Below are 25,337 nucleotides of genomic sequence, written 5' to 3' on the forward strand. Positions count from 1 at the left end.
CTGAAGAAACAAGTCCATGTGAGGAAAACAACACATTTAACTGAACTGCACCAATTTTGTCAAGAAGTGAAGTGAAAAATTCAACCAGGAGCTTGTGGATGGCTACCAAAAGCGCCTTATTGCAGTGAAACTTGCCAAGAGACATGTAAGCAAATATTAACATTGCTGTATGTATACTTTTGACCCAGCAGATTTGCTCACATTTTCAGTAGACCCATAATAAATTCATAAAAGAACCAAACTGCATGAATGTTTTTTTTTTTTTTGTGACCAATAAGTTTGTGCTCCAATCACTCTATCACACCAAAAATAAGACTTGTAGAAATGATTGGAAACTCAAGACAGCCATGACATTATGTACTTTACAAGTGTATGTAAACTTTTGACCACAACTGTATAATTAATAATTATTAATATTGTAAAAAAGTTTTTTTTTTTAGATTATTTTTGTCAATCACTACGGATAACCAATATGATGACAACCACAAACAGCACGTGTAGTTGGAACTCATTAGATTGTGCAAATTTTGCAGCAGGTTGTTGCATAAAGTGTAATAAAAATAGCATAACATCACATAGGTAAACAACAAAGAAAGAAATGCTGTAAACCAGTGGTCCCCAACCTTTTTGTAGCTGCGGGGGTTTAATGTTTTTTTATCTTTTTTTTTTTCATAAATAAATACAATCATGTTTGCCTACGGACTGTATCCCTGCAGACTGTATTGATCTATATTCCTATATATTGTATATATTGTGTTTTTAAGTTGATTTAATTTTTTTTTTCTTTTTTTTTTTTCTTGTGCGGCCCGGTAGTTGCAGACCGCTGCTGTAAACCACCAAAGATTACACAGTTGATGTTTTAGTGTGGTTATGTTTTTTAACATTCAATCATGCATCCTTATGTGTGATACCTTTTCTTCACTCCTTTAATTGTATTGGTACATTTTGCATGTGCAGTATTTTGCTGGACTGAATAAGCACTGCAGAATGATGATTGTATTCTTTTTTTGTGTGTGTGTCATAATTGTATTTCATCTCATTCTGAAAACATAAATAAATGTAATGTATGTCTGCTCTTGAATGGGATTGTGCTGGAAATCGGAATTTCCCCTCGGGGATTAATAAAGTATTTCTGATTCTGATTCTGGTTAAACCGGGTGGCAAAATCACACTGAAATATGCAAGAACAAAAACAAGTATTCCAGTTTCCTGTCCTATTGAGACCGTGTTGAATGCCTTTTTGTTGAATTATCTATTAAAGCGAACTATTGTTTGGCTGACTTTTGTATGTGTGGTTTAGTTCAAGGTCAAAGCGTGTTTATAAAGCACATTTAAAAACAACAGCTCAAGCTGCCCCAAAAGTGCAAAGTTCATATAAAAATGACAATTATCAAACAATACATTAATTCAAAAAACATAAATAAGAGCACCTGGCAGGTTTAAAAGGAAGAAACAGAATAGCTGATTAAAGCAAATACATTTAAAGTCGTATAGTCAAAAGTTTACATACTCTTGTAAAGAACATATCTTGAGTTTCCAATCATTTTGACAACTCTTATTTTGTTGTGATAGAGTGATTGGAGCACATACTTGGTGGTCACGAAAAAACATTCGTGAAGTTTGGTTCTTTTATGAATTTATTATGGGTCTACTGAAAATGCGAGCAAATCTACTGGGTCAAAAGTATACATACAGCAATGTTGATATTTGCTTACATGTCCTTTGGCAAGTTTCACTGCAATAAGGCGCTTTTGGTAGCCATCCACAAGCTTCTGGTTGAATTTTTGACCACTACTTTTGGCAAAATTGGTGCAGTTCAGCTAAATGTGTTGGTTTTCTGACATGGACTTGTTTCTTCAGCATTGTCCACATGTTTAAGTCAGGATATTGGGAAGGCCATTCCAAAAACTTGATTCTAGCCTAATTTAGCCATTCCTTTACAACTTTTGACGTGAGGGTCATTGTCCTGTTGGAACACCCACTTTGTTCTGACAATTTTAGGTTGTCCTGAAGAATTTGGAAGTAATCCTCCTTTTTCATCGTCCCATTTACTCTCTGTAAAGCACCAGTTCCATTGGCAGCAAAACAGGTCCAGAGCATAAAACTACCACCACTATGCTTGACGGTAGGTGTGGTGTTCCTGGGATTAAAGGCCTCACCTTTTCTCCTACAAACATATTGCTGGGTATTGTGGCCAAACAGCTCCATTTTTGTTTCATCTGACATCACATAGACCAGGGGTGTCAAACTCAAATTCAGAGTGGGCCAAAATTCTAAACTGAACAAAGCCGCGGGCCAAAGTTGAACAACTTAACATTTTAATAGGGACCCAAACAAGTGTTGCATTGAATATTGAACAAGCAAAGCTTATATAACTTTATAATGACTGGCAAAATAGAGTTTTGTTGGTAGCGGGGAGTGTATATTGTAGCGTCCCGGAAGAATTAGTACTTCAAGGGGTTCTGGGGATTTGTTCTGTTGTGTTTATGTTGTGATACGGTGCGGATGTTTGTCATTCTTGTTTGGTGTGGGTTCACAGTGTGGTGTAACAGTGTTAAAGTTGTTTATACGGCCACCCTCAGTGTGACCTATATGGCTGTTGACCAAGTATGCGTTGCATTCACTTGTGTGTGTGTGTAGAAGCCGCATATATTACATGACTGGGCCGGCACGCTGATTGTATGGAGGAAAAGCGGACGTGACGACAGGTTGTAGAGGATGCTAAAAGCAGTACCTTTTAGGCACGCCCCCAATATTGTTGTCCGGGTGGAAATTCGGGAGAGTGGTTGACCCGGGAGATTTTCGGGTGGCGGGCACTGAAATTCGGGATTTTCCTGGAAAAATTACCGTTGAATACGGTGATACAGCGGCACCGCCACTGTATAATACCAGCAGGCCAGCTCTAATGTTAATTTATTATTGCCTCAAGGGCCAAATTTTGCCCACGGGCCAGAGTTTGACACCCATGACATAGACAAAGTGATGTCAGTGCTGTATGTATACTTTTCACCCAGCAGATTTGGTCACATTTTCAGTAGACCCATAATAAATTCATAAAAGAACCAAACTTCATGAATGTTTTTTTGTGACCAACAAGTATGTGCTCCAATCACTCTATCACAAAAACAATAAGAGTTGTCGAAATTATTGGAAACTCATGACAGCCATGACATTATGTTCTTTACAAGTGTATGTAAACTTTTGACCACGATTGTATGTGTTTTTTTTGGAGTTTGTTTTTGAAGGATGGTTGTTTATTTGGGTTTGCTGTTTTCTGTCTCCGCAATAAAGGAAACACGACTGTGTCGGTAGTGTAGTTTGTCTTTTTTCAACACACTGTTTACTGATTATCGTGTCCCCGTCACCTTGGCATGCCCACACACACACACACACACACACACACACACACACACACACACGCACATTTAAAAGTCGAATATGCAATTAAAACAGAGTCTAGACCAGGGGTCGGCAACCCAAAAATGTTAAAAGTGTGACGTTTACTAGGCATGGTGTTTCGGATGGTGCTCTTTCAAGATGCAGACCGGGATCGGACACAGCATACAGGTAAGAAACAATGGTTTATTTAACTAAAAACAGGCTAGGAACAAGAACACTGGTGCTAGGTAGAAAAGACAAACCAAAAGCGCTAGCATGGAGGCTAGGGAACTAAACACAGGAATAGCGTGGAAGCTAACAAGTACAAAACAGGATGACCATAGTCAGGAGATAGCGTCGTCACTGTTGTGGAAAACAAGGCTAGGATCCGAGAACGAGTCACAGAAAATGCAGGCTTAAATAAGGATGGTAATCAACAATCAGGTGAGCGTCCGGAAACAAAGAGCAGGTGAAACGAATATGCAACCATGGCGACAGAACAAATCAGAAAGTGCACAAACAAACTCAAAAATCCAAATAACAAACAAACGATCCGGGCAGCGGATCGTAACAGAAAGAGCCATATTGGACCAAAAATACAAAAAATAAATCTTTTTGGAGCCGCAAAAAATTAAAAACCTTATATAAGTGTTATAATGAAGGCAACACATGATGTAAGTGTCTATATTAGCTATATTAGCCTACTATCAAAGGCTGACGCGAATCTTCGTTGACAGAAAACGGAGGCTTCTCACAGGGTGAGATAACTCCTGGAAATTACTGGCACAGAATGGCCAAAGGTATAGATGAATGTGTCCAAGTTAAAGGAAATGGCGGGATGTCTTCTTCTAATGGATTTATTACAATCTTTGCAAGCTGGGTAACGTTTCCTGTGGTCTGGAACAACATGGCACACAAACAACTATCAGAAATGCAGCCAATATTTCATAAAGATAATGTGTCATGAGACATGCAAATATAAATTAAATACACAGAGGACACAAGTCAAGGAAATTAAAACTATACCTACAAACAAGGTATAATGATGCAATATGTACACACAGCTAGCCTAAATAGCATGTTAGCATTGATTAGCTTGCAGTCATGGATTGAGCAAATATGCCTGATTAGCGCTACACCAAATCAATAAAATCACGCACAGCGTACAACGTTTGGTGGACAAAATGAGACAAAGAAGGAGTGGCATATAACATGTTCTGTGCCAACGTCGGAGAAAGTTGTACATGTAAACAAACCACGGTGAGTTCAAGGATCACTGAATTTAGTAGTTTGTCAAATACTCTCATCAGTGAAGCATGTATAACATAAACAGAGGGATTTTCTAACAATTAGGAAGGTTTGTGTCATGTTTGTCCTATATTTAAACAAAAAATATAATTTTTTCTTCATCTTTTTCCATTTTCGCAAATCTCTGAAAGAAGTCCAGGGAGCCACTAGGGCGGCGCTAAAGACCCGGTTGCTGACCCCCGCTATATACTGTATATCAAAGTCTAAAACATGTTAAATTTCATGTATTACATACATTTTTTTTTTGTTTAAATAGAAACAATGCAAACATTTAGTAAGAAAGATGAAGTATCCATGTTATTTCCGGGTTTTCGCGGGCCATATGAAATGAGGCGTTGGGCCGGATCCGGCCCCCCGGGCCTTGAGTTTGACACATGCGGCATAGAAAGACCGGAGGAGACGCAGAGGAAGAGAAAGGTCTGCGCAGCCAGGATTGAGCATCGGGAAGGACGAGTCACACGGAAGAATGGCTGAATTAGCAGGTACCGGACCCTTCTAGCTAGTGGGGTGCCTAGGATGGAGTCGGTTTTCTAAGTGGCTTTGTTAGATGTACTTTTTATTGCTTTTTGGGGAGGGGGTTGTGTTTCACTTTTGTAGCTGTATGTATAAATGAAACCACTGATCACCTTTGTACTATTTGAATGTCTTTATGTCATGTGTGTTCTTTATTGTTTCCCTATTTTTTTCATGTGTTTTACTTTATTTTTCGTGTGTCTGCACTGAAACCACACAGTGTCCCCATTGTGAGATGAGTAAAGTCAAAACTATCCAATCTTATCCATCCATCCATTTTATACCGCTTGTCCCATTTGGGGTCGCGGGGCGGGGGTGCGCCAGAACCTATCTCAGCTGCATTATCCTATACCAGGGGTCACCAACCTTTTTGAAACCAAGAGCTACTTCTTGGGTACTGATTCATGCAAAGGGCTACCAGTTTGATACACTTAAATAAATTGCCAGAAATAGCCAAATTGCTCAATTTACCTTTAATAAATAAATCTCTATATATAAAAAAATTGGTATTTCTGTCTGTCATTCTGTCGTACATTTTTTTCCTTTTACGGAAGGTTTTTTGTAGAGAATAAATGATGAAAAAAACACTCAATTGAACGATTTAAAAGAAGATAAAACAGGACAAAAATTAAAATTAAATTTTGAAACATAGTTTATTTTCAATTTCGACTCTTTAAAATTCAAAATTCAACCGAAAAAAAAGAAGAGAAAAACTATCTAATTCAAATCTTTTTGAAAACATTAAAATAAAGAATTTATGGAACATCATTAGTCATTTTTCCTGATTAATATACATTTTAGAATGTTGATGACATGTTTTAAATAGGGTAAAATCAAATCTGCACTTTGTTAGAATATATAACAAAAATGTTAAAAGAAATTCAAAAGACTTTGAAATAAGATTTAAATTTGATTCCACAGATTTTCTAGATATGCCAGAATATTTTTTTTTTATTTTAATCATAGGTTTGAACAAATATTTCACAAATATTCTTCGTCGTAAAAAACAGAAGCTAAAATGAAGAGTTAAAATGTATTTATTATTCTTTATAATAAAAAAATAAATTTACTTGAATAATGATTTAAATTGTCAGGAAAGAAGAGGAAGGAATTTAAAAGGTAAAAGGGTATATGTGTTTAAAAATACTAAAATCATTTCTAAGTTTGTATTTTTCCTCAAATTGTCTTTCTGAAATTTATAAGAAGCAAGGTAAAAAAAATAAAACAAATTTATTCAAACAAGTGAAGACCAAGTCTTTAAAATATTTTCTTGGATTTTCAAATTCTATTTGAGTTTTGTCTCTCTTAGAATTAAAAATGTCGAGCAAAGCGAGATCAGCTTGCTAGTAAATAAATAAAATTAAAAAAAAATAGAGGCAGCTCACTGGTAAGTGCTGCTATTTGAGCTATTTTTAGAACAGGCCAGCGGGCGACTCATCTGGTCCTTACGGGCTACCTGGTGCCCGCGGGCACCGCGTTGGTGACCCCTGTCCTATACTATCCATCCAATTTCTACCGCTTATTCCCTTTTGGGGGCGCTGGTGCCTTTCTCAGCTACAATTGGGCGGAAGGCGGTGTACACCCTGGACAAGTCGCCAACACAGATAGACAGACAACATTCACACTCTCCAATACTAATATTAAATAATAAATGTAGCATTAAAGCTTAACTGAAATAATATAGTGTTAAGAATTATCCATGTTTAAATAAGTTTCCAGATACTTTTATTTTGAAGCATTTCTTGACAGTGTCACTTCCACTTCAATTTTGAGTTGTGTGCTACTTTTAATCGGTGCTGTAGTCATCGACAATATACTATCTTTAGCCTAACCCAAACCCATCCATCCATCCATTTTCTACCGCTTATTCCCTTTTGGGCTCGCGGGGGGCGCTGGTGCCTATCTCAGCTACAATTGAGCGGAAGGCGATGTACACCCTGGACAAGTTGCCACCTCATCGCAGGGCCAACACAGATAGACAGACAACATTCACACTCTCCTATTCTAATATTAAATAATAAATGCGGCGTTAAAGCTTAACTGAAATAATATAGTGTTAAGAATTATCCGTGTTTATATACGTCTCCAGATACTTTTATTTTGAAGCATTTCTTGACAGTGTCACTTCCACTTCAATTTTGACTTGTGTGCTACTTTTAATCGGTGCTGTAGTCATCAATATACTAACTTTAGCCTAACCCAAACCAATATGCACCATTAAAGTTTGAAGAGTCCAAATGATGACCGTGTGTTCTTCAGCATGGTCAATATCTGGAAAAAAAAAAACAGTCGCAGAATTTAATACTCAAAATAGACCAGGCGTCGAGAACCTTTTGGGCTGAGAGAGCCATACAAGCCAAATATTTTAAAGTATTTCCGTGAAAGCCATATAATATTTTTTTTAAGACTAAATACAAGTAAATGCATGCATTTTTAAGTAAGACCAACATTTTTAGAGTATAATGAGTCTTATTCTTTTTAATAACATTATTCTGAAGCTAAATAACAATAAATAAAATACTTCTTACCAATAATGCGACTTCTTGAACAGGTGCGGTAGAAACAGGATGGATGGATTAAAATGCATGAGAATGTTTTATATATTGAACGTTATTTTTGACACTGTGATTACCGGCAAAATTTTTCATTACTTATCGTGTTAAGCAATGTCAGCTAAGATTTATCTGAGAGCCAGGTGCAGTCATCAAAAGAGCCACATCTGGGTCTAGAGCCATAGGTTCCCTACCCTTGACCTAGAGTGTAGTTAAAACAGTTGAAATTGAACATTAAAAAAAGTGATATAGGTCATGGTTGCTGTCCGTAGTGCTAAGTGTCGTCACTGAAACATTTTAATTTAAAAAATGAATGACTTCCTGTGCACTTAAGATGTGACTTTAAGGTTTTACTACTTACGTATAAAATACTACACGGTCTAGCTCCAGCCAAGAAATCTGTTTTCAAAGGACTCCAGTTTATTAGTGATTCCCAGAGCCCAAAAAAAGTCTGCGGGCTATAGAGTGTTTTCCATTCGGGCTCCAGTACTCTGGAATGGCCTTCCGGTAACAGTTCGAGATGCTACCTCATTGAAGTCTCACCTTAAAACTAATTTGTATACTCTAACCTTTAAATAAACCTCCTTTTTAGACCAGTTGATCTGCCGTTTCTTCTCTTTTTCTCTTATGTCCCCCCCTCCCTTGTCCCGGTGGCCATGGATGAAGTACTGGCTGTCCAGAGTCGGGACCCAGGATGGGCCGCTCGCCTGTGTATCGGTTGGGGACATCTCTGCGTTGCTGATCCGCCTCCGCTTGGGATGGTTTCCTGCTGGCTCCACTTTGGACGGGACTCTCGCTACTATATTGGATCCACTCTGGTCTTGATTCTCACAGTTACGTTAAATCCACTTTGGATTGGACTTTCACAATATCATGTTAGATCCGCTCGACATCCATTGCTTTTGGTCTCCTAGGGCAGTGTTTTTCAACCTTTTTTGAGCCAAGGCACATTTTTTTGCCTTGACAAAAAAACGGAGGCACACCACCAACAGAAATCATTAAAGAATTAAATTCAGTTGACAGCAAAAAGTAGTTGTCGCAATTGTCGAATATAAATTAAAACATAACCAAGCATGCATCAATATAGGTCTTGTCTCAAAGTAGGTGTACTGTCACCACCGGTCACATCCCCCCCTGACTTATTTTTGCTGTTTTCCTGTGTGAAGTGTTTTACTTCTTGTCTTGCGCTCCTATTCTGGTGGCTTTTTCTCGTTTTTTGGTATTCTCCTGTAGCAGTTTCATGTCTTCCTTTGAGCGATATTTCCCACATCTACTTTGTTTTAGCAATCAACAATATTTCAGTTGTTTTTATCCTTTTTTGTGGGGACATTGTTGATTGTCATGTCATGTTCGGATGTACATTGTGGACGCCGTCTTTGCTCCACGGTAAGTCTTTGCTGTCGTCCAGCATTCTGTTTTTGTTTACTTTGTAACCAGTCCAGTTGTAGTTTTGTTCTGCATAGCCTTTCCTAAGCTTCAATGCCTTTTCTTAGAGGCACTCACCTTTTGTTTATTTTTTGATTTAAGCATTAGACACCTTTTTACCTGCACTTTACCTACCGCTGTTTCCGATGTCTACAAAGCAATTTGCTACCGGCTGCCATCTACTGATATGGAAGTGTATTACACTGTTACTTTGCACCCACACTCAACAACAACACATCATTTGCAGACTATAATTACTGGTTTGCAAAAAAATATATTTAACCCAAATAGGTGAAATTTCATAATCTCCCATGGCACACCAGACTGTACCTCACGGCACTAGTGTGCGCCGCGGCACAGTGTTTGAAAAACTCTGCCCTGGGGGAATGGTTGCCCACATATGCGGTCCTCTCCAAGGTTTCTCATAGTCATCATTGTCACTGTCATCGACGTCCTACTGGAGTGAGTTTTTCCTTGCCCTTATGTGGGCCCTACCGAGGATGTCGTTGTGGTTTGTGCAGCCCTTTGAGGCACTTGTGATTGAAGGCTCTATAAATAAACATTAATTGATTGATGTAGTGAATAATAACGCCGATAACAATTTGAATCGCTTTTTGCCGGTGTCTTGTCTTTCCTCGCTTGCCGTAGCAACAATAGCAATGATGACGTCACTACTAGCTGTCTTGCTCGCTTACTAGCAGTTGGGGTGCTGCGTTTTTACCATGACGAAACACCTCCAAATGAAACATATATTATCCGCCAGGTAAAAGAGGGATGTGGCGGGGATGTGTCTAAATAATGGGAAACGTGTTTGGGGGAAAGAGTCGACCCTCACGCGTCACGGAACAGGACAAGGCCGTTTTGGTGAGCTCCTAACCGGGGAAAGCCGATTAGCATCACCGTTATAATGGCGGTGGTGTTAGCATTAGCATTTAGCATGATTTAAAAGTTATTTTTCCAAATAATTCCATAGAACTTCATCCTGACTATATGTGTGTATGTAACATGTACAGTTATGTTGTACCTATAAATGAATGCCACAGTAGTGAGACGCGTTTTAATGTGCTTATAAGAGTACTGTTGACTTTGTGTTTATTTATAACATGAATGCATCACACATGCATGCATACAACATGATGAATCACACATGCATGCATACAACATGATACATCACACATGCATGCACACAACATGATACATCACACATGCATGTACACAACATGATACATCACACATGCATGCATACAACATGATGCATCACACATGCGTGCATACAACATGATGCATCGCAGATGCATGCATTACACATGCATGCATACAACATGATACATCACACATGCATGCATACAACATGATGCATCGCATGCATGCACACAACATGATACATCACATATGGATGCATACAACATGATGCATCACACATGGATGCATACAACATGATGCATCACACATGCATGCATACAACATGATACATCACACATGCATGCATACAAAATGATGCATCGTACATGCATGCACACAACATGATACATCACACATGAATGCATACAACATGATGCATCACACATGGATGCATACAACATGATACATCACATGCATGCACACAACATGATACATCACACATGAATGCATACAACATGATGCATCACATGCATGCACAACATGATACATCACACATGAATGCATACAACATGATGCATCACATGCATGCACACAACATGATACATCACACATGAATGCATACAACATGATGCATCACATGCATGCACACAACATGATACATCACACATGAATGCATACAACATGATGCATCACACATGGATGCATACAACATGATGCATCACACATGCATGCATACAACATGATACATCACACATGCATGCATACAACATGATGCATCGTACATGCATGCACACAACATGATACATCACACATGAATGCATACAACATGATGCATCACACATGGATGCATACAACATGATACATCACACATGCATGCATACAACATGATGCATCACATGCATGCACACAACATGATACATCACACATGCATGCATACAACATGATGCATCGCACATGTATGCATACAACTTGATGCATCACACATGCATGCATACAACATGATGAATCACACATGCATGCATACAACATGATACATCACACATGCATGCACACAACATGATACATCACACATGCATGTACACAACATGATACATCACACATGCATGCATACAACATGATGCATCACACACGCGTGCATACAACATGATGCATCGCAGATGCATGCATTACACATGCATGCATACAACATGATACATCACACATGCATGCATACAACATGATGCATCGTACATGCATGCACACAACATGATACATCACACATGAATGCATACAACATGATGCATCACACATGCATGCATACAACATGATGCATCACATGCGTGCACACAACATGGTACATCACACATGAATGCATACAACATGATACATCACACATGAATGCATACAACATGATGCATCACACATGGATGCATACAACATGATACATCAGACATGAATGCATACAACATGATGCATCGCACATGGATGCATACAACATGATACATCAGACATGAATGCATACAACATGATGCATCACACATGGATGCATACAACATGATACATCAGACATGAATGCATACAACATGATGCATCGTACATGCATGCACACAACATGATACATCACACATGAATGCATACAACATGATGCATCACACATGGATGCATACAACATGATACATCACACATGCATGCATACAACATGATGCATCACATGCATGCACACAACATGGTACATCACACATGAATGCATACAACATGATGCATCACACATGGATGCATACAACATGATACATCAAACATGAATGCATACAACATGATGCATCACACATGTATGCATACAACATGATGCATCACACATGCATGCATACAACATGATGCATCACACTTGCATGCATACAACATGATGCATCACACATGGATGCATACAACATGATACATCACACATGCATGCATACAACATGATGCATCACACATGCATGCATGCTTACAACATGATACAGAGATTATTTAATCCTACCCCTTTTCTTTTACATAGTAGTTGTTGAAACTTTTGTTCATTTCCTGTTCTGAATAAGCAATAATAATAATAGTAAATAAATTATAATTAGTGAAGTAAGTTATATTTCATATGGTGAGATTAGTAAAATTATCTAGAAAATTAATGGATGGATGAGATAAATTCAGAATGTTTATCGGGGTTATTCTTCTTTGTACTTTTTTTTATAAACACTTTAAGTTTGAAGAGTTTCTTAAAGTGGATCATATTAGTACATTGTTTGATTTATTTGCTTAAGCCATTCCATAATTTAATTCCACATACTGATATACTGAAGGTCTTAAGTGTGGTACGTGCGTACAAATGTTTTTTAAATGACCTTTTTCTCTAAGATTATATTTCTCCTCTTTTGTTGAGAAGAAATGTTGTATATCCTTGGCTAGCAGGTTATAGTTTGCTTTGTGTATAAATTTAGCTGTTTGTAAATTCACTATTTTGTGGAATTTCAGTATCTTTGATTCAATAAATAAAGGGTTTGTATGTTCTCTATATCCAACATCATGTATTATTCTAACTGATCTTTTTTGTAACACTGTTAATGGATGAAGTGTACTTTTGTAGTTATTTCCCCATATTTCTACACAATAACTCAGATATGGTAACACTACTGAGGAGTAGAGAATAAGAAGTGATTTTTTTGTCTAGAACATGTTTTGCAGTATTTATTATTGATGTGTTTCTTGCTACTTTATGTTGTATATTTTTTACATGAGCTTTCCAATTCAATTTATCATCAATCCTTATACCTAGAAATGTGGTTTAAATTACTATTTCAATTTCTATTCCGTCTATTTGTATTTTAGTTTGATTTTCTCTTGTACTCTTACCAAATAGCATTATTTTAGTTTTACTGAGACTCAAAGATAGTCTGTTTATGTCAAACCATCTTTTTAAATTGTTCATTCATTCTGTTATTATGTGTATTAGCTTCTGTGTGTTCTCTCCTGAACTGTTGGCAATAGTTCACCAGTTAAAGTATTGTATTCTGTGTGTTAAATGTTACGTTTTCTTTCCCAGCAACTGAAGCAGCAGAGAGATAAGCTGAAGCAGTATCAAAAGAGGATCACCCTCCATCAGGAGAAAGAGCATCTTCTGGCCAAGCAGCTGCTCAAAGATGGCAGAAAAGAGTAAATATTATTTCAATCAATCAATCAAAGTTTTTTTTACAGTATATAGCCCTAAATCACTAGTGTCTCAAAGGGCTGCACAATCCACGACAACATCCTCGGCTCAGATTATAATATTACATCTTCCCAGTGTGAGGTTCATCATACAGGAGGGAGTATTGCCATTAAATAATGAATCAATATTATAGGGGGAAAGGTAGCAATATTGAAGAAGTCATATCTGAATAGCTGTGTTTTATGTTTAAGATTGAAGATGATGTTACAACTTTTTATGTGTAATTGTGGCTGTCAAAATTAACAAGAACATTTGGCTTGTCAAGACTTTCCAAAACAAGTAAAATTAGCTAACCTCAATGAACCCAAAATACCTTAAAATAACTATATACTCTCTAATAACAACTGTACTACTATATGAGTACATATTTTCTATTGTTTCATTGAAAATAACACAGCAAAGTCCATTTGGCTTTCATCTGTTTTAATATGAGACACAATTGTGTCAAAGTCATAATTTTTTTTTTTTGTACATGCTTGAAATAAGAACGTATTACTTTTAAAAATTAGTTTTATACTTGTGAGTGTTGATGACACAGCTTTGCAACAGTTGATATTCTAGTTTCAAGCATGTTTTACTCAATATAGGTCATCACATCTCAGCAACAAGCTATAATATCTTACTGAGATCATTTAGGACCAAAACCCTTAAAACAAGTAAAACATTCTAACATAAAATCTGCCCAGTGAGAAGAATTATCTAATCAGAAAGAAATTAAGCATATATTACCCTTATTTGTGATATTTAATCTTACTTAGATTTCAGCTTTTGCAGTGAACCCACACCAAACAAGAATGACAAACATATTTCAGGAGAACAACCACACCGTAACACAACATAAACACAACAGAACAAATACCCAGAATCACTTGCAGCACTAACTCTTGCGGGACGCAACCGTATACACCCCCGCTACCACCGAGCCCCGCCCACCTCAATGTTATTTTATTTTCAAATTCATTAGCCTGTGGAAAAATGTAATGTTGATATTTACCTCAGAAGGCTGCAAAAAGAAAAGAGGCAATACATTTTTTATTTAAATTTTATTTAATATGCCATTGATGTTTTTTCTTTTGTTTTTTGAACGTTGATTTTGCACTACTGTGATGAGGTGGCGACTTGTCCCAGGGTGCACCCCGCCCACCGCCCGAATGCAGCTGAGATAGGCTCCAGCGACCCCCCCCGCGACCCCAAAAGGGACACGTGGTAGAAAATGGATGGATGGATGGATGGATGGATGGATTTTGCACTATTAAGTTAAATAAGCGTTGCTTGTTCCATATTCAGTCTTAAAGCAAGTCAGTGTAGCAAACTGAGCAATAATTAACGTTTTATTCATTCCCTTCATCTTGCTACTTTAAGGCTGGAATGTTTGATTCATTCATTATTGTTATTTTATTTTCAAATGTATTATTAGCCTGTGGAAAAAGTTTATTTTGATATTTACCTCATAAGGCTGCAAATAGAAAAGAGGCATTAAATTTTTATAAAAATTGTATTTCATATACGGTGACGGGACGGTGTAGCTCAGTTGGTAGATTGGCCGTGCCAGCAACTTGAGGGTTGCAGGTTCGATCCCCGCTTCTGCCATCCTAGTCACTGCCGTTGTGTCCTTGGGCAAGACACTTTACCCACCTGCTCCCAGTGCCACCCACACTGGTTTAAATGTAACTTAGATATTGGGTTTAGTATGTAAACCGCTTTGAGTCACTAGAGAAAAGCGCTATATAAATATAATTCACTTATTATTATTATTTGAAACTCGATTTTGCATGTCACTATAAAGTTATATAAGCCTTGCTTGTTCAATATTCAATGCAAAACTTTTTTGGGTCCCTATTAAAAGGTAAATTTGTTCAACCTGGGCCCGCGGCTTTGTTCGGTTTTACATTTTGGTCCACTCTGTGTTTGAGTTTGACACCCCTGGGTTAGTTCATCACCCGTCAAACAAAATTAGCACCGAAGTTATAGGTAACGAGTTATCACATTAACTTTGACATCCCTGACTTTACACATCATGTTACGTTTAATTACCTGTATATGATTTTATGTTTTATCTATTTGATATTATATTGTTTGTTGCAGAAAGGCTCTGCTGCTACTGAAGAAGAAGCGCTACCAGGATCAGCTGCTGGACAAGACAGAAAATCAGATCTCAAACATTGAGCGAATGGTATTAAAGTGCCCATGCATTCTGAAATGAAGACAAGTGAAACTACAGTATGTTTATTTTAACAGGTTCAAGACATCGAGTTCATGCAAATTGAGCTGAAAGTCATCGAGGGGCTGCAAGCTGGCAATGATTGTCTGAAGAGTATGCACCAGGTAGATAAATAAACCAATATGTCACTTTGGTAAAACTGCACTCGTCAAACTTTCTGCAAAGCGTGTTTTAGAGCTGATGATGATACTGTAGCTTGTGTCTGCTCACCTTGTTTGGAGATTAAACGATTAGGTAGCAAAGCCTGCTGCTGCTGCAGCTGTGCAGCTGGTGCACCCTCACACAAATCTTCTCCCATTTTTTTATCTGTGGCAGATCATGTCAATAGAAGATGTGGAGAGAATCCTAGACGAGACCCAGGAAGCAATTGAGTATCAAAAGGTCAATTTGATTTCCCCTACCTTAAAGGGGAACATTATCACCAAACCTATGCAAGCGTCAATATATACCTTGATGTTGCAGAAAAAAGACCATGTATTTTTTAACCGATTTCCGAACTCTAAATGGGTGAATTTTGGCGAATTAAACACCTTTCTGTTTATCGGTCTTGTAGCAATGACGTCAGAACGTGACGTCACCGAGGTAACACACCCGCCATTTTCATTTTCACATTAAAACACCGGGTCTCAGCTCTGTTATTTTCCGTTTTTTCGACTATTTTTTGGAACCTTGGAGACATCATGCCTCGTCGGTGTGTTGTCGGAGGGTGTAACAACACTAAATGGGAGGGATTCAAGTTGCACCACTGGCAAGAAATCTGCCGCCAGACCCCCATTGAAAGTGCCCGAGTGTCTCCACATTTTTCCGGCGATGCTAAGACAGACATGGCACAGAGATGTATGGATAACCTGCAGATGCATTTGCAACGATTAAGTCAACGAAATCACAAAGGTGAGTTTTGTTGATGTTGTTGACTTATGTGCTAATCAGACATATTTGGTCGCAGCATGACTGCCAGCTAATCGATGCTAACATGCTACGCTAATCGATGCTAACATGCTATTTACGCTAGCTGTATGTACATTTGAAACTAGATACCCACATTTAATGCAAAACAAACACTTACCAATCGACGGATTTAAGTTGCTCCGGTGTCACAAGATGCGAAAGTCCTGATCGTTTGGTCCGCACATTTTACCGGCGATAATAATAAGGCAGCCATTCTATGGGCCACTTCATTAGGTACACCCATGCTATGGCCGAATAGCGTCAATAGCTATTCGCTCAATAGCTTCAGTTTCTTCTTCAATTTCGTTTTCGCTATCTGCCTCCGTACACCGACCATCTGTTTCAATACATGCGTAATCTGTTGAATCGCTTAAGCCGCTGAAATCCGAGTCTGAATCCGAGCTAATGTCGCTGTATCTTGCTTTGGTAACCGCCATGTTGTTTGTATTGGTAGCACTGTATGACGTCGCAGGGAAATGGACAGTCGCATCGCAAATAGCGAAAATCCAGAACTTTAAAGCTTTTTTTAGGGATATTCCGGGAGGTGTAAAATTTTGAAAAAAACTTAAAAAAATAAAACAAGCCACTGGGAACTGATTTTTATCGTTTTTAACCCTTTTGAAATTGTGATAATGTTCCCCTTTAACGTGTGCGCACAATAAATACCTCAGATTGTACCACTAGGGGGCTGTAATGACTTACCCACACCACCTCCGTGAAGCTGAATACATCTGTATTTATTCCTTCCGCAGCAAATTGATGACATGTTGGCCGGAGCGTTGACGCAAGAAGACGAGGACGCTGTTCTGGCTGAACTGGAAGCCATTACTGGGGTAAGAAGAGTGAGGTGTTGACCGCTAACCTTATTTCCATTGTTAGACTATCAAAGGGATGAGGAAAACCATTCCTGGAAAAAAGGCAACAGTGACAGATTGAGAAAAAGGATTAAGAAAAATAGTAACGAAAATTCTAAATTTGACCAAAATTATCGGCTATTAAAGTTCATGACCCAAGGGACTGATTCTATGAAAGACTGGTGGTATTATAAAGCAGGGGTCGATAATCTGAAATGTTGAAAGAGCCATATTCAACCAAAAGTCATAGACTTATTTAAAGGCCTACTGAAATGAGATTTTCTTATTCAAACAGGGATAGCAGGTCCATTCTATGTGTCATACTTGATCATTTCGCGATATTGCCATATTTTTGCTGAAAGGATTTAGTAGAGAACATCCACGATAAAGTTGGCAACTGGAGAAAAGCCCCGCCTCTACCGGAAGTCGCAGACAATGACAACACATGTTGATGGCTCCTCATATATTCACATTGATTTTAATGGGAGCCTCCAACAAAAACAGCTATTCGGACCGAGAAAACGACCATTTCCCCATTAATTTGAGCGAGGATGAAAGATTTGTGTTTGAGGATATAGGTAGCGACGGACTAGAAAAAAAACAAAAAAAAACGCGATTGCAATCGCGTTGCATTGAGACGGATTCATATGTTTTTAGAGACATTTACTAGGATAATTCTGGGAAATCCCTTATCTTTCTATTGTGTTGCTAGTGTTTAAGTGAGTTTAACTATACCTGATAGTCGGAAGTGTACGTCCACGGCCGGGTGTGGACGCACAGTGTCTCAGGGAAGTCGACGGCAGCTGTATGGGCGGCACAAGCTCAGCTGATATCCAGTAAGTGGTGACTTTTGAACCACAATTTTCTCACTGAAACCTGCTGGTTGACATTCGGTTGGGATCCATGTTTGCTGTGATCCATTGGAAAGCTTCACCTCCGTGAATTTTAAACAAGGAATCACCCTGTGTTTGTGTGGCTAAAGGCTAAAGCTTCCCAACTCCATCACTCTACTTTGACTTCTCCAATATTAATTGAACAAATTGCAAAAGATTCAGCAACACAGATGTCCAAAATACTGTGTAATTATGCGGTTAAAGCAGATGACTTTTAGCTGTGTGTGTGTGCAGCGCTCATTTTGATAACAGCCCGTGACGTCACGTGTATACGTCATCATTACGCGACGTTTTCAAGAAAAAAGTCCCGGGAGATTTAAAAATTGCAATTTAGTAAACTAAAAAGGCCGTATTGGCATGTGTTGCAATGTTAATATTTCATCATTGATATATAAACTATCAGACTGCGTGGTGGGTAGTAGTGGGTTTCAGTAGGCCTATAAGTGTTATAATGATGGCAACACATGATGTAAGTGGCTAATTAGCTATATTAGCCTACTATCAAAATGACTGTGTCACTGGCTGACCCAAATCTTCGTTGACAGAAAAGTTGAAATGTAATAATTATTATACACATTTATACAACATTGGAAAACATTTCTAAAACTTCTCAAAGGCTGAGCTAACACCTGGAAATATATGTCTTAGAATGGCCAAAAGTATGATGTGTGTGTCCAAGTTAAGGGGAAACGGCAGACTGTCTTCTTCTAATGGAAGCTGGGTAACGTTTGCTGTGGTCTGGAACAACACGGCACACTAACAACTATCAGAAATGCAGCCAATATTGCATACAGCTAATGTGTCATGAAACATGGAAAAAGGAACTAAATACACCGAGGACATAAGTAAAGGAAATTAAATGAGCTCAAATATACCTACAAATGTATGTGCTTCACGGTGGCAGAGGGGTTAGTGCGTCTGCCTCACAATACGAAGGTCCTGCAGTCCTGGGTTCAAATCCAGGCTCGGGATCTTTCTGTGTGGAGTTTGCATGTTCTCCCCGTGAATGCGTGGGTTCCCTCCGGGTACTCCGGCTGCCTCCCATTTCCAAAGACATGCACCTGGGGGTAGGTTGATTGGCAACACTAAATTGGCCCTAGTGTGTGAATGTGAGTGTGAATGTTGTCCGTCTATCTGTGTTGGCCCTGCGATGAGGTGGCGACTTGTCCAGGGTGTAACCCGCCTTCCGCCCGATTGTAGCTGAGATAGGCGCCAGCGCCCCCCGCGACCCCGAAAGGGAATAAGCGGTAGAAAATGGATGGATGGATGGATACCTACAAATGAGGCATAATGATGCAATATGTACATACAGCTAGCATAAATAGCAGGTTAGCATCGATTAGCTTTCAGTCATGCACTGACCAAATATGCCTGATCAGCACTCCATAACAAGTTAATAATATCAACAACGCTCACCTTTATTTATTCATGTACAGCATAAAACGTTTGGTGGGCAAAATGAGACAAAGAAGAAGTGACATATAACACGTCTGTCTGTGGTAGCGTCGGAGAAAGTTGTACATGTAAACAAACTGTTGAGTCACAGTACACACAACGGTGAGTTGAAGGGACGCTTAAATTAGTAGGACAAAACGGCCCCGTTTTGAAGCAAAAACACAAACATTTTCAACAGTCGGTTTTCTAACAATTGTGGAGGTTTGTGTCGTGTTTGTCCTCCTACAGAAGCCATATTACTAAAAATACTATATGTTTCCCCCTATTTTTTTTCCATTTCCATACATTTTTGAAAAAGCTCCATGGAGCCACCAGGACGCCGCTCAAGAGCCGCATGTGGCTCTAGAGCCATGGGTTGCTGACCCCGTATTAAAAGGAAAAAAAGTACAATTAAAGAAAATGACATAACATTTGATAAAGTTTTCATTTGAATATGTAATAAAAATGACCTCATTCTTAGACAGACAAAAAGTTTACAGCAAAGTTATAAGATATATTTTCATGTGAATTGTGTCTTAAACACACATTTTGAGTTGCTCCGTCTTTACAAATTGTCAATACATTTGTTAACATTTTGACTTTATTTTTTATAGTAGTAAGACCTTTTTCTTGTAATGTATCCTTATTCCTAACATCTTTTGACTTTATTGTCACAAGGGCCTTTTTTTGTCTCTTAATATTCTAACCTAATTTTAGTAAAAATACAACTTTTTTCTTGTAAAATTACAGTTTATGGTCCAGTTTTATCCTCTCATGTTACGATTTTTTCTTGTAACTACTTGGTTCTGTCTCTTAACATTCTAACATACCGTATTTTCCGGACCATAGGTCACACCGGATTATAAGGCGCACTGCCGATGAGGGGTCTAGTCAGGATTTTTTTCATACAAAATGCGCACCGGATTATAGGGCGCATTAAAGGGGTCATATTATTTATTTATTTCTCTAAATGTAAAAGACTTCCTTGTGGTTTACATAACATGTAATGGTGGTTCGTTGGTCAAAATGTTGCTTAGATGAGGTTTTACAGATCATCTTCAAGCCGCTTTTGACAGTCGCCTCCAGATCTGCCGTTTTGTGGGCGGCTTTATTTACGTGGCTCACCTTCGGCAACGTCTTCTCCCCGTCATTTTTGTTATAGCGTGTTAGAACGGGAGTGGAAGAAATATCAAAAGATGGTGCTAACTGTTTTAATGACATTCAGACTTTACTTAAGTTAATAACAGAGCAGCATCTCCTCATCCGAAAGCAACAAAAAACGGAAATGTGTCCGACCGGAACTCTAATGACTAAAGTGAATGCCATATAAGAAGATAGAGAAAAAGAGGAAACTGGACTACAATGGCGGATGCGCGCACATTTTCAGGACTTATGCAGATCCCAAATAAACATCAGCAGGTACCAGAAGGTAAGATATATTGGGTCTGCATAATATTGCGAAACAAAATTCCAGGTAATATGTATGCTAATAGGTGCCATTTTGCGGTCCTTATACACACACAATAATAATACTCCTATGTTTAATGCGCCGACAATCCATCAAGCGGTGCGGCTTCATAGCTTACCAAAGATTTTTGAACGCAGTATGTAATGTTCTATATTCTCAATGGAACTTCTAAAGTTTTGGTGTTGTTTACTGGAGTCATCTTGCAGTTTACACGTGTCTCTTATGTGTGACTGCCATCTACTGGTAACACTTATCATTACACCATGTAACAAATAAAATTGCTTCCGAGGTCGGTAAGCAAAACCAGAATTATGCCGCACATTAGGCGCACCGGGTTATAAGGCGCACCGTCGATTTTTGAGAAAATGAAAGGATTTTAAGTGCGCCTTATAGTCCGGAAAATACGGTAAGTCCTGTAACATTCCAACTTTTTTTTTTTTGCGAAATTACAATGCGTTGTAATGTTGCCATTTTTTCTTGGCACCTTACAATTTTTTATCTTGTAACTTCTTTTTTTTCTCGTAATATTCCAACTTTGTTCTTGTAATTTTACTTTTGTGTCATACTGTCACAACTCTATTCTCATAACATTGCAAGTTTGATTGCTGTCACATTTTGACTTCTCTTAAAGGGGAACATTATCACAATTTCTGAAGGGTTAAAACCTATAAAAATCAGTTCCCAGTGGCTTATTTTATTTTTCAAAGTTTTTTTCAAAATTTTACCCATCACCTAATATCCCGAAAAACGGCTTCAAAGTGCCTGATTTTTACCATTGGTATAACCACCCATTAATTATCCTGTGACGTCACAGCGTGAAACCACCAGAAACAAACATGGCGGATAGCTCAGAAAGGTATAGCGATAGTAGCTTGGATTCAGACTCGGATTTCAGCGGCTTAAGCGATTCAACAGATTACGCATGTATTGAAACGGATGAATGGAGTGTGGAGGCAGGTAGCGAAAACGAAATTGAAGAAGAAACTGAAGCTATTGAGCCATATCGCTTTGAACCGTATACAAGCAAAACCGACGAAAGCGACACGGGAGGAAGCGAGGACGAATTCGGCAATCTTCTTCTAACCAACGATTGGTATGTGTTTGTTTGGCATTAAATGTGGGTGGAGGGAAAGATGCAATGATGATGCAAATAATGATGCAATATGTGCATACAGCTAGCCTAAATAGCATGTTAGCATCGATTAGCCTACAGTCATGCCGTGACCAAATATGTCTGATTAGCACACTCCACATGAGTCAATAACATCAACAAAACTCACCTTTGTGCATTCATGCACAACGTTATACATTTGGTGGACAAAATGAGACAGAAAAAGAAGTGGCATAAATCATATCCGAGGGGTTTACCTTGCTTGTCTGCGGGAACAGAGGTCCGTTGTCACTGAATAGATGCACTCCGGCAGATTCAGTGGTGGTCTATTTTCCAATACTGCAGATTTCTTTGACTTTATCGTTGGAACTGCATCTGCTTTGAGTGTCGCAGGATATCCACACATTCTTGCCATCTCTGTCGTAGCATAGCTGTCCTCGGTAAAGTTTGCAGAACAAACGAGGGACTTTCGCATCTTTTGACCACTGGTCCTACTTGTATCTGTCTCTGTTCGTGTTGTTACACCCTCCGACAACACACCGACGAAGCATGATGTCTCCAAGGTACGGGAAAACAGTCAAAAAAAAACGGAAAATAACAGAGCTGATTTGACTTGGTGGGGTAATGAGATTGAGAAAATGGCAGATCGCTCCAACAGGCTATCAATTAAGAGGTGTTTAAATCACCAAATTCACCCTTCTAGAGTTTGGAAATCGGCTAAAAAAACATACGGTCTTTTTTCTGCAACATCAAGGTATATATTGACGCTTACCTAGGTCTGCTGATAATGTTCCCCTTTAATTTAAAAGGGAACATTATCACCAAACCTTTGCAAGCGTCAATATATTTTTTTAACCGATTTCCGAACTCTAAATGGGTGAATTTTGGCAAATTAAACGCCTTTCTGTTTATCGGTCTTTTAGCGATGACGTCAGAACGTGACGTCACCAAGGTAACACACCCGTCATATTCATTTTCACATTACAAACACCGGGTCTCAGCTCTTGTTATTTTCCGTTTTTTCAACTATTTTTTGGAACCTTGGAGACATCATGCCTCGTCGGTGTGTTGTCGGAGGGTGTAACAACACTAACAGGGAGGGATTCAAGTTGCACCACTGGCAAGAAATCTTCCGCCAGACCCCCATTGAATGTGCCAGAGTGTCTTCACATTTGACCGGCGATGCTAAGACAGACATGGCACAGAGATATGTGGATAACCTGCAGATGTATTTGCAACGATTAAGTCAACGAAATCACAAAGGTGAGTTTTGTTGATGTTGTTGACTTATGTGCTAATCAGACATATTTGGTCGCAGCATGACTGGCAGCTAATCGATGCTAACATGCTACGCTAATCGATGCTAACATGCTATTTACGTTAGCTGTATGTACATTTGAAACTAGATACCCACATTTAATGCGAAACAAACACTTACCAATCGACAGATTTAAGTTGTTCCAGTGTCACAGGACGGGAAAGTCCTGATCGTTTGGTCCGCACATTTTACCGGCGATGCTAATAAGGCAGCCATGCTATGGGCCACTTTATTAGGTACACCCATGCTATGGCCGAATGGCGTCAATAGCTATTCGCTCAATAGCTTCAATTTCTTCTTCAATTTCATTTTCGCTACCTGCCTCCATACTCCGACTATCTGTTTCAATACATGCGTAATCTGTTGAATCGCTTAAGCCGCTGAAATCCGAGTCTGAATCCGAGCTAATGTCGCTATATCTTGCTGTGGTAACCGCCATGTTGTTTGTATTGGCATCACTGTATGACGTCACAGGGAAATGGATAGTGGTTTCGAAGGTAGCGAATATAAGGCACTTTAAAGCTTTATTTAGGGATATTCCGGGACCGGTAAAATTTTGAAAAAAAACTTCCAAAATTACAACAAGCCACTGGGAACTGATTTTTATTGTTTTTAACCCTTTTGAAATTGTGATAATGTTCCCCTTTAAGGACTTTACTCCACTAATATTAATACCTCATTCCGGAAGCGTAAGACAACATTTATATTATCCTAATAGCGCTTGATATGTTTGAGTACGTGTCTAATTGTGCATCTGAACAAGTCAGACTGCGCGGATGTGCAAATAACAGTGTTTGCTGTACAATACGACGACGACAACATGCTATTATTGCCTCTCAGTGTCTTGAGTTTGACGTGGCGCTAAAACTGATTTGCATACGTTTTTGTTTCCTCATCTCGACATAGGGAGAAGACGTGGCGCTTCCTGAGGTTCCGACGGAACCAATCACCGAGGCGGCGGGTACACAACCAGGTAGCAGTGCTGTCATTCAGTAATGGATACCTGATTATTTATCCTGTTTTTTATTGCAGAGAGAAGAAGGGCGAAGAACACAGAGCGGGAGATGTTATCAGCATAACGTTTGACAGTCCTGAATTAAACAATTTTGTTCAGAATACTTTGTGTAAATCCTTTGTCCACAAGGGGGCGTTATTTGCTTCTTTTTTTCCTTATAATGATAAAAACAATCATTTTTATAAGCTAGAAAGAATGTGTATATTCACTGTATATCATTACATCTGGTACAATTGCACTATGTATGTTTAGACAGGGTCAAAAAATACCCTCTTATACAATTATAACTCTTGCACAGTCTTTAATTAGCATTTGCAACATTTTTTTTATGCACTTTAAATAAATTGCACCTGGGGATAGGTTGATTGGCAACACTAAATTGGCCCTAGTGTGTGAATGTTGTCCGTCTATCTGTGTTGGCCCTGCAATGAGGTGGCGACTTGTCCAGGGTGTACCCCGCCTTCCGCCCGATTGTAGCTGAGATAGGCACCAGCGACCCCAAAGGGAATACGCGGTAGAAAATGGATGGATTTCCACAGCCTGCTGCAATTGTTTCACTA

At 38.8% G+C, this 25,337-nt stretch overlaps 1 protein-coding gene across 1 annotated transcript; it reads left to right on the forward strand.

Annotated features, from left to right (window-relative positions):
• The first annotated feature begins 9,819 nt into the window (after window positions 1-9,819).
• LOC133541496 (charged multivesicular body protein 6-like) lies at window positions 9,820-24,878 on the forward strand. Its single transcript, XM_061884940.1, has 8 exons — window positions 9,820-10,040; window positions 13,351-13,460; window positions 15,601-15,688; window positions 15,754-15,840; window positions 16,052-16,117; window positions 17,437-17,517; window positions 24,669-24,735; window positions 24,795-24,878. Exons 1-8 carry the CDS (start codon window positions 9,975-9,977, stop codon window positions 24,839-24,841), a joined length of 612 nt encoding a protein of 203 aa, XP_061740924.1. The 5' UTR covers window positions 9,820-9,974; the 3' UTR covers window positions 24,842-24,878.
• The last annotated feature ends 459 nt before the right edge of the window (window positions 24,879-25,337 follow it).

The sequence above is a fragment of the Nerophis ophidion genome, linkage group LG23 (genome assembly GCF_033978795.1).
Source record: "Nerophis ophidion isolate RoL-2023_Sa linkage group LG23, RoL_Noph_v1.0, whole genome shotgun sequence".
NCBI classification, from domain to species: domain Eukaryota; kingdom Metazoa; phylum Chordata; class Actinopteri; order Syngnathiformes; family Syngnathidae; genus Nerophis; species Nerophis ophidion.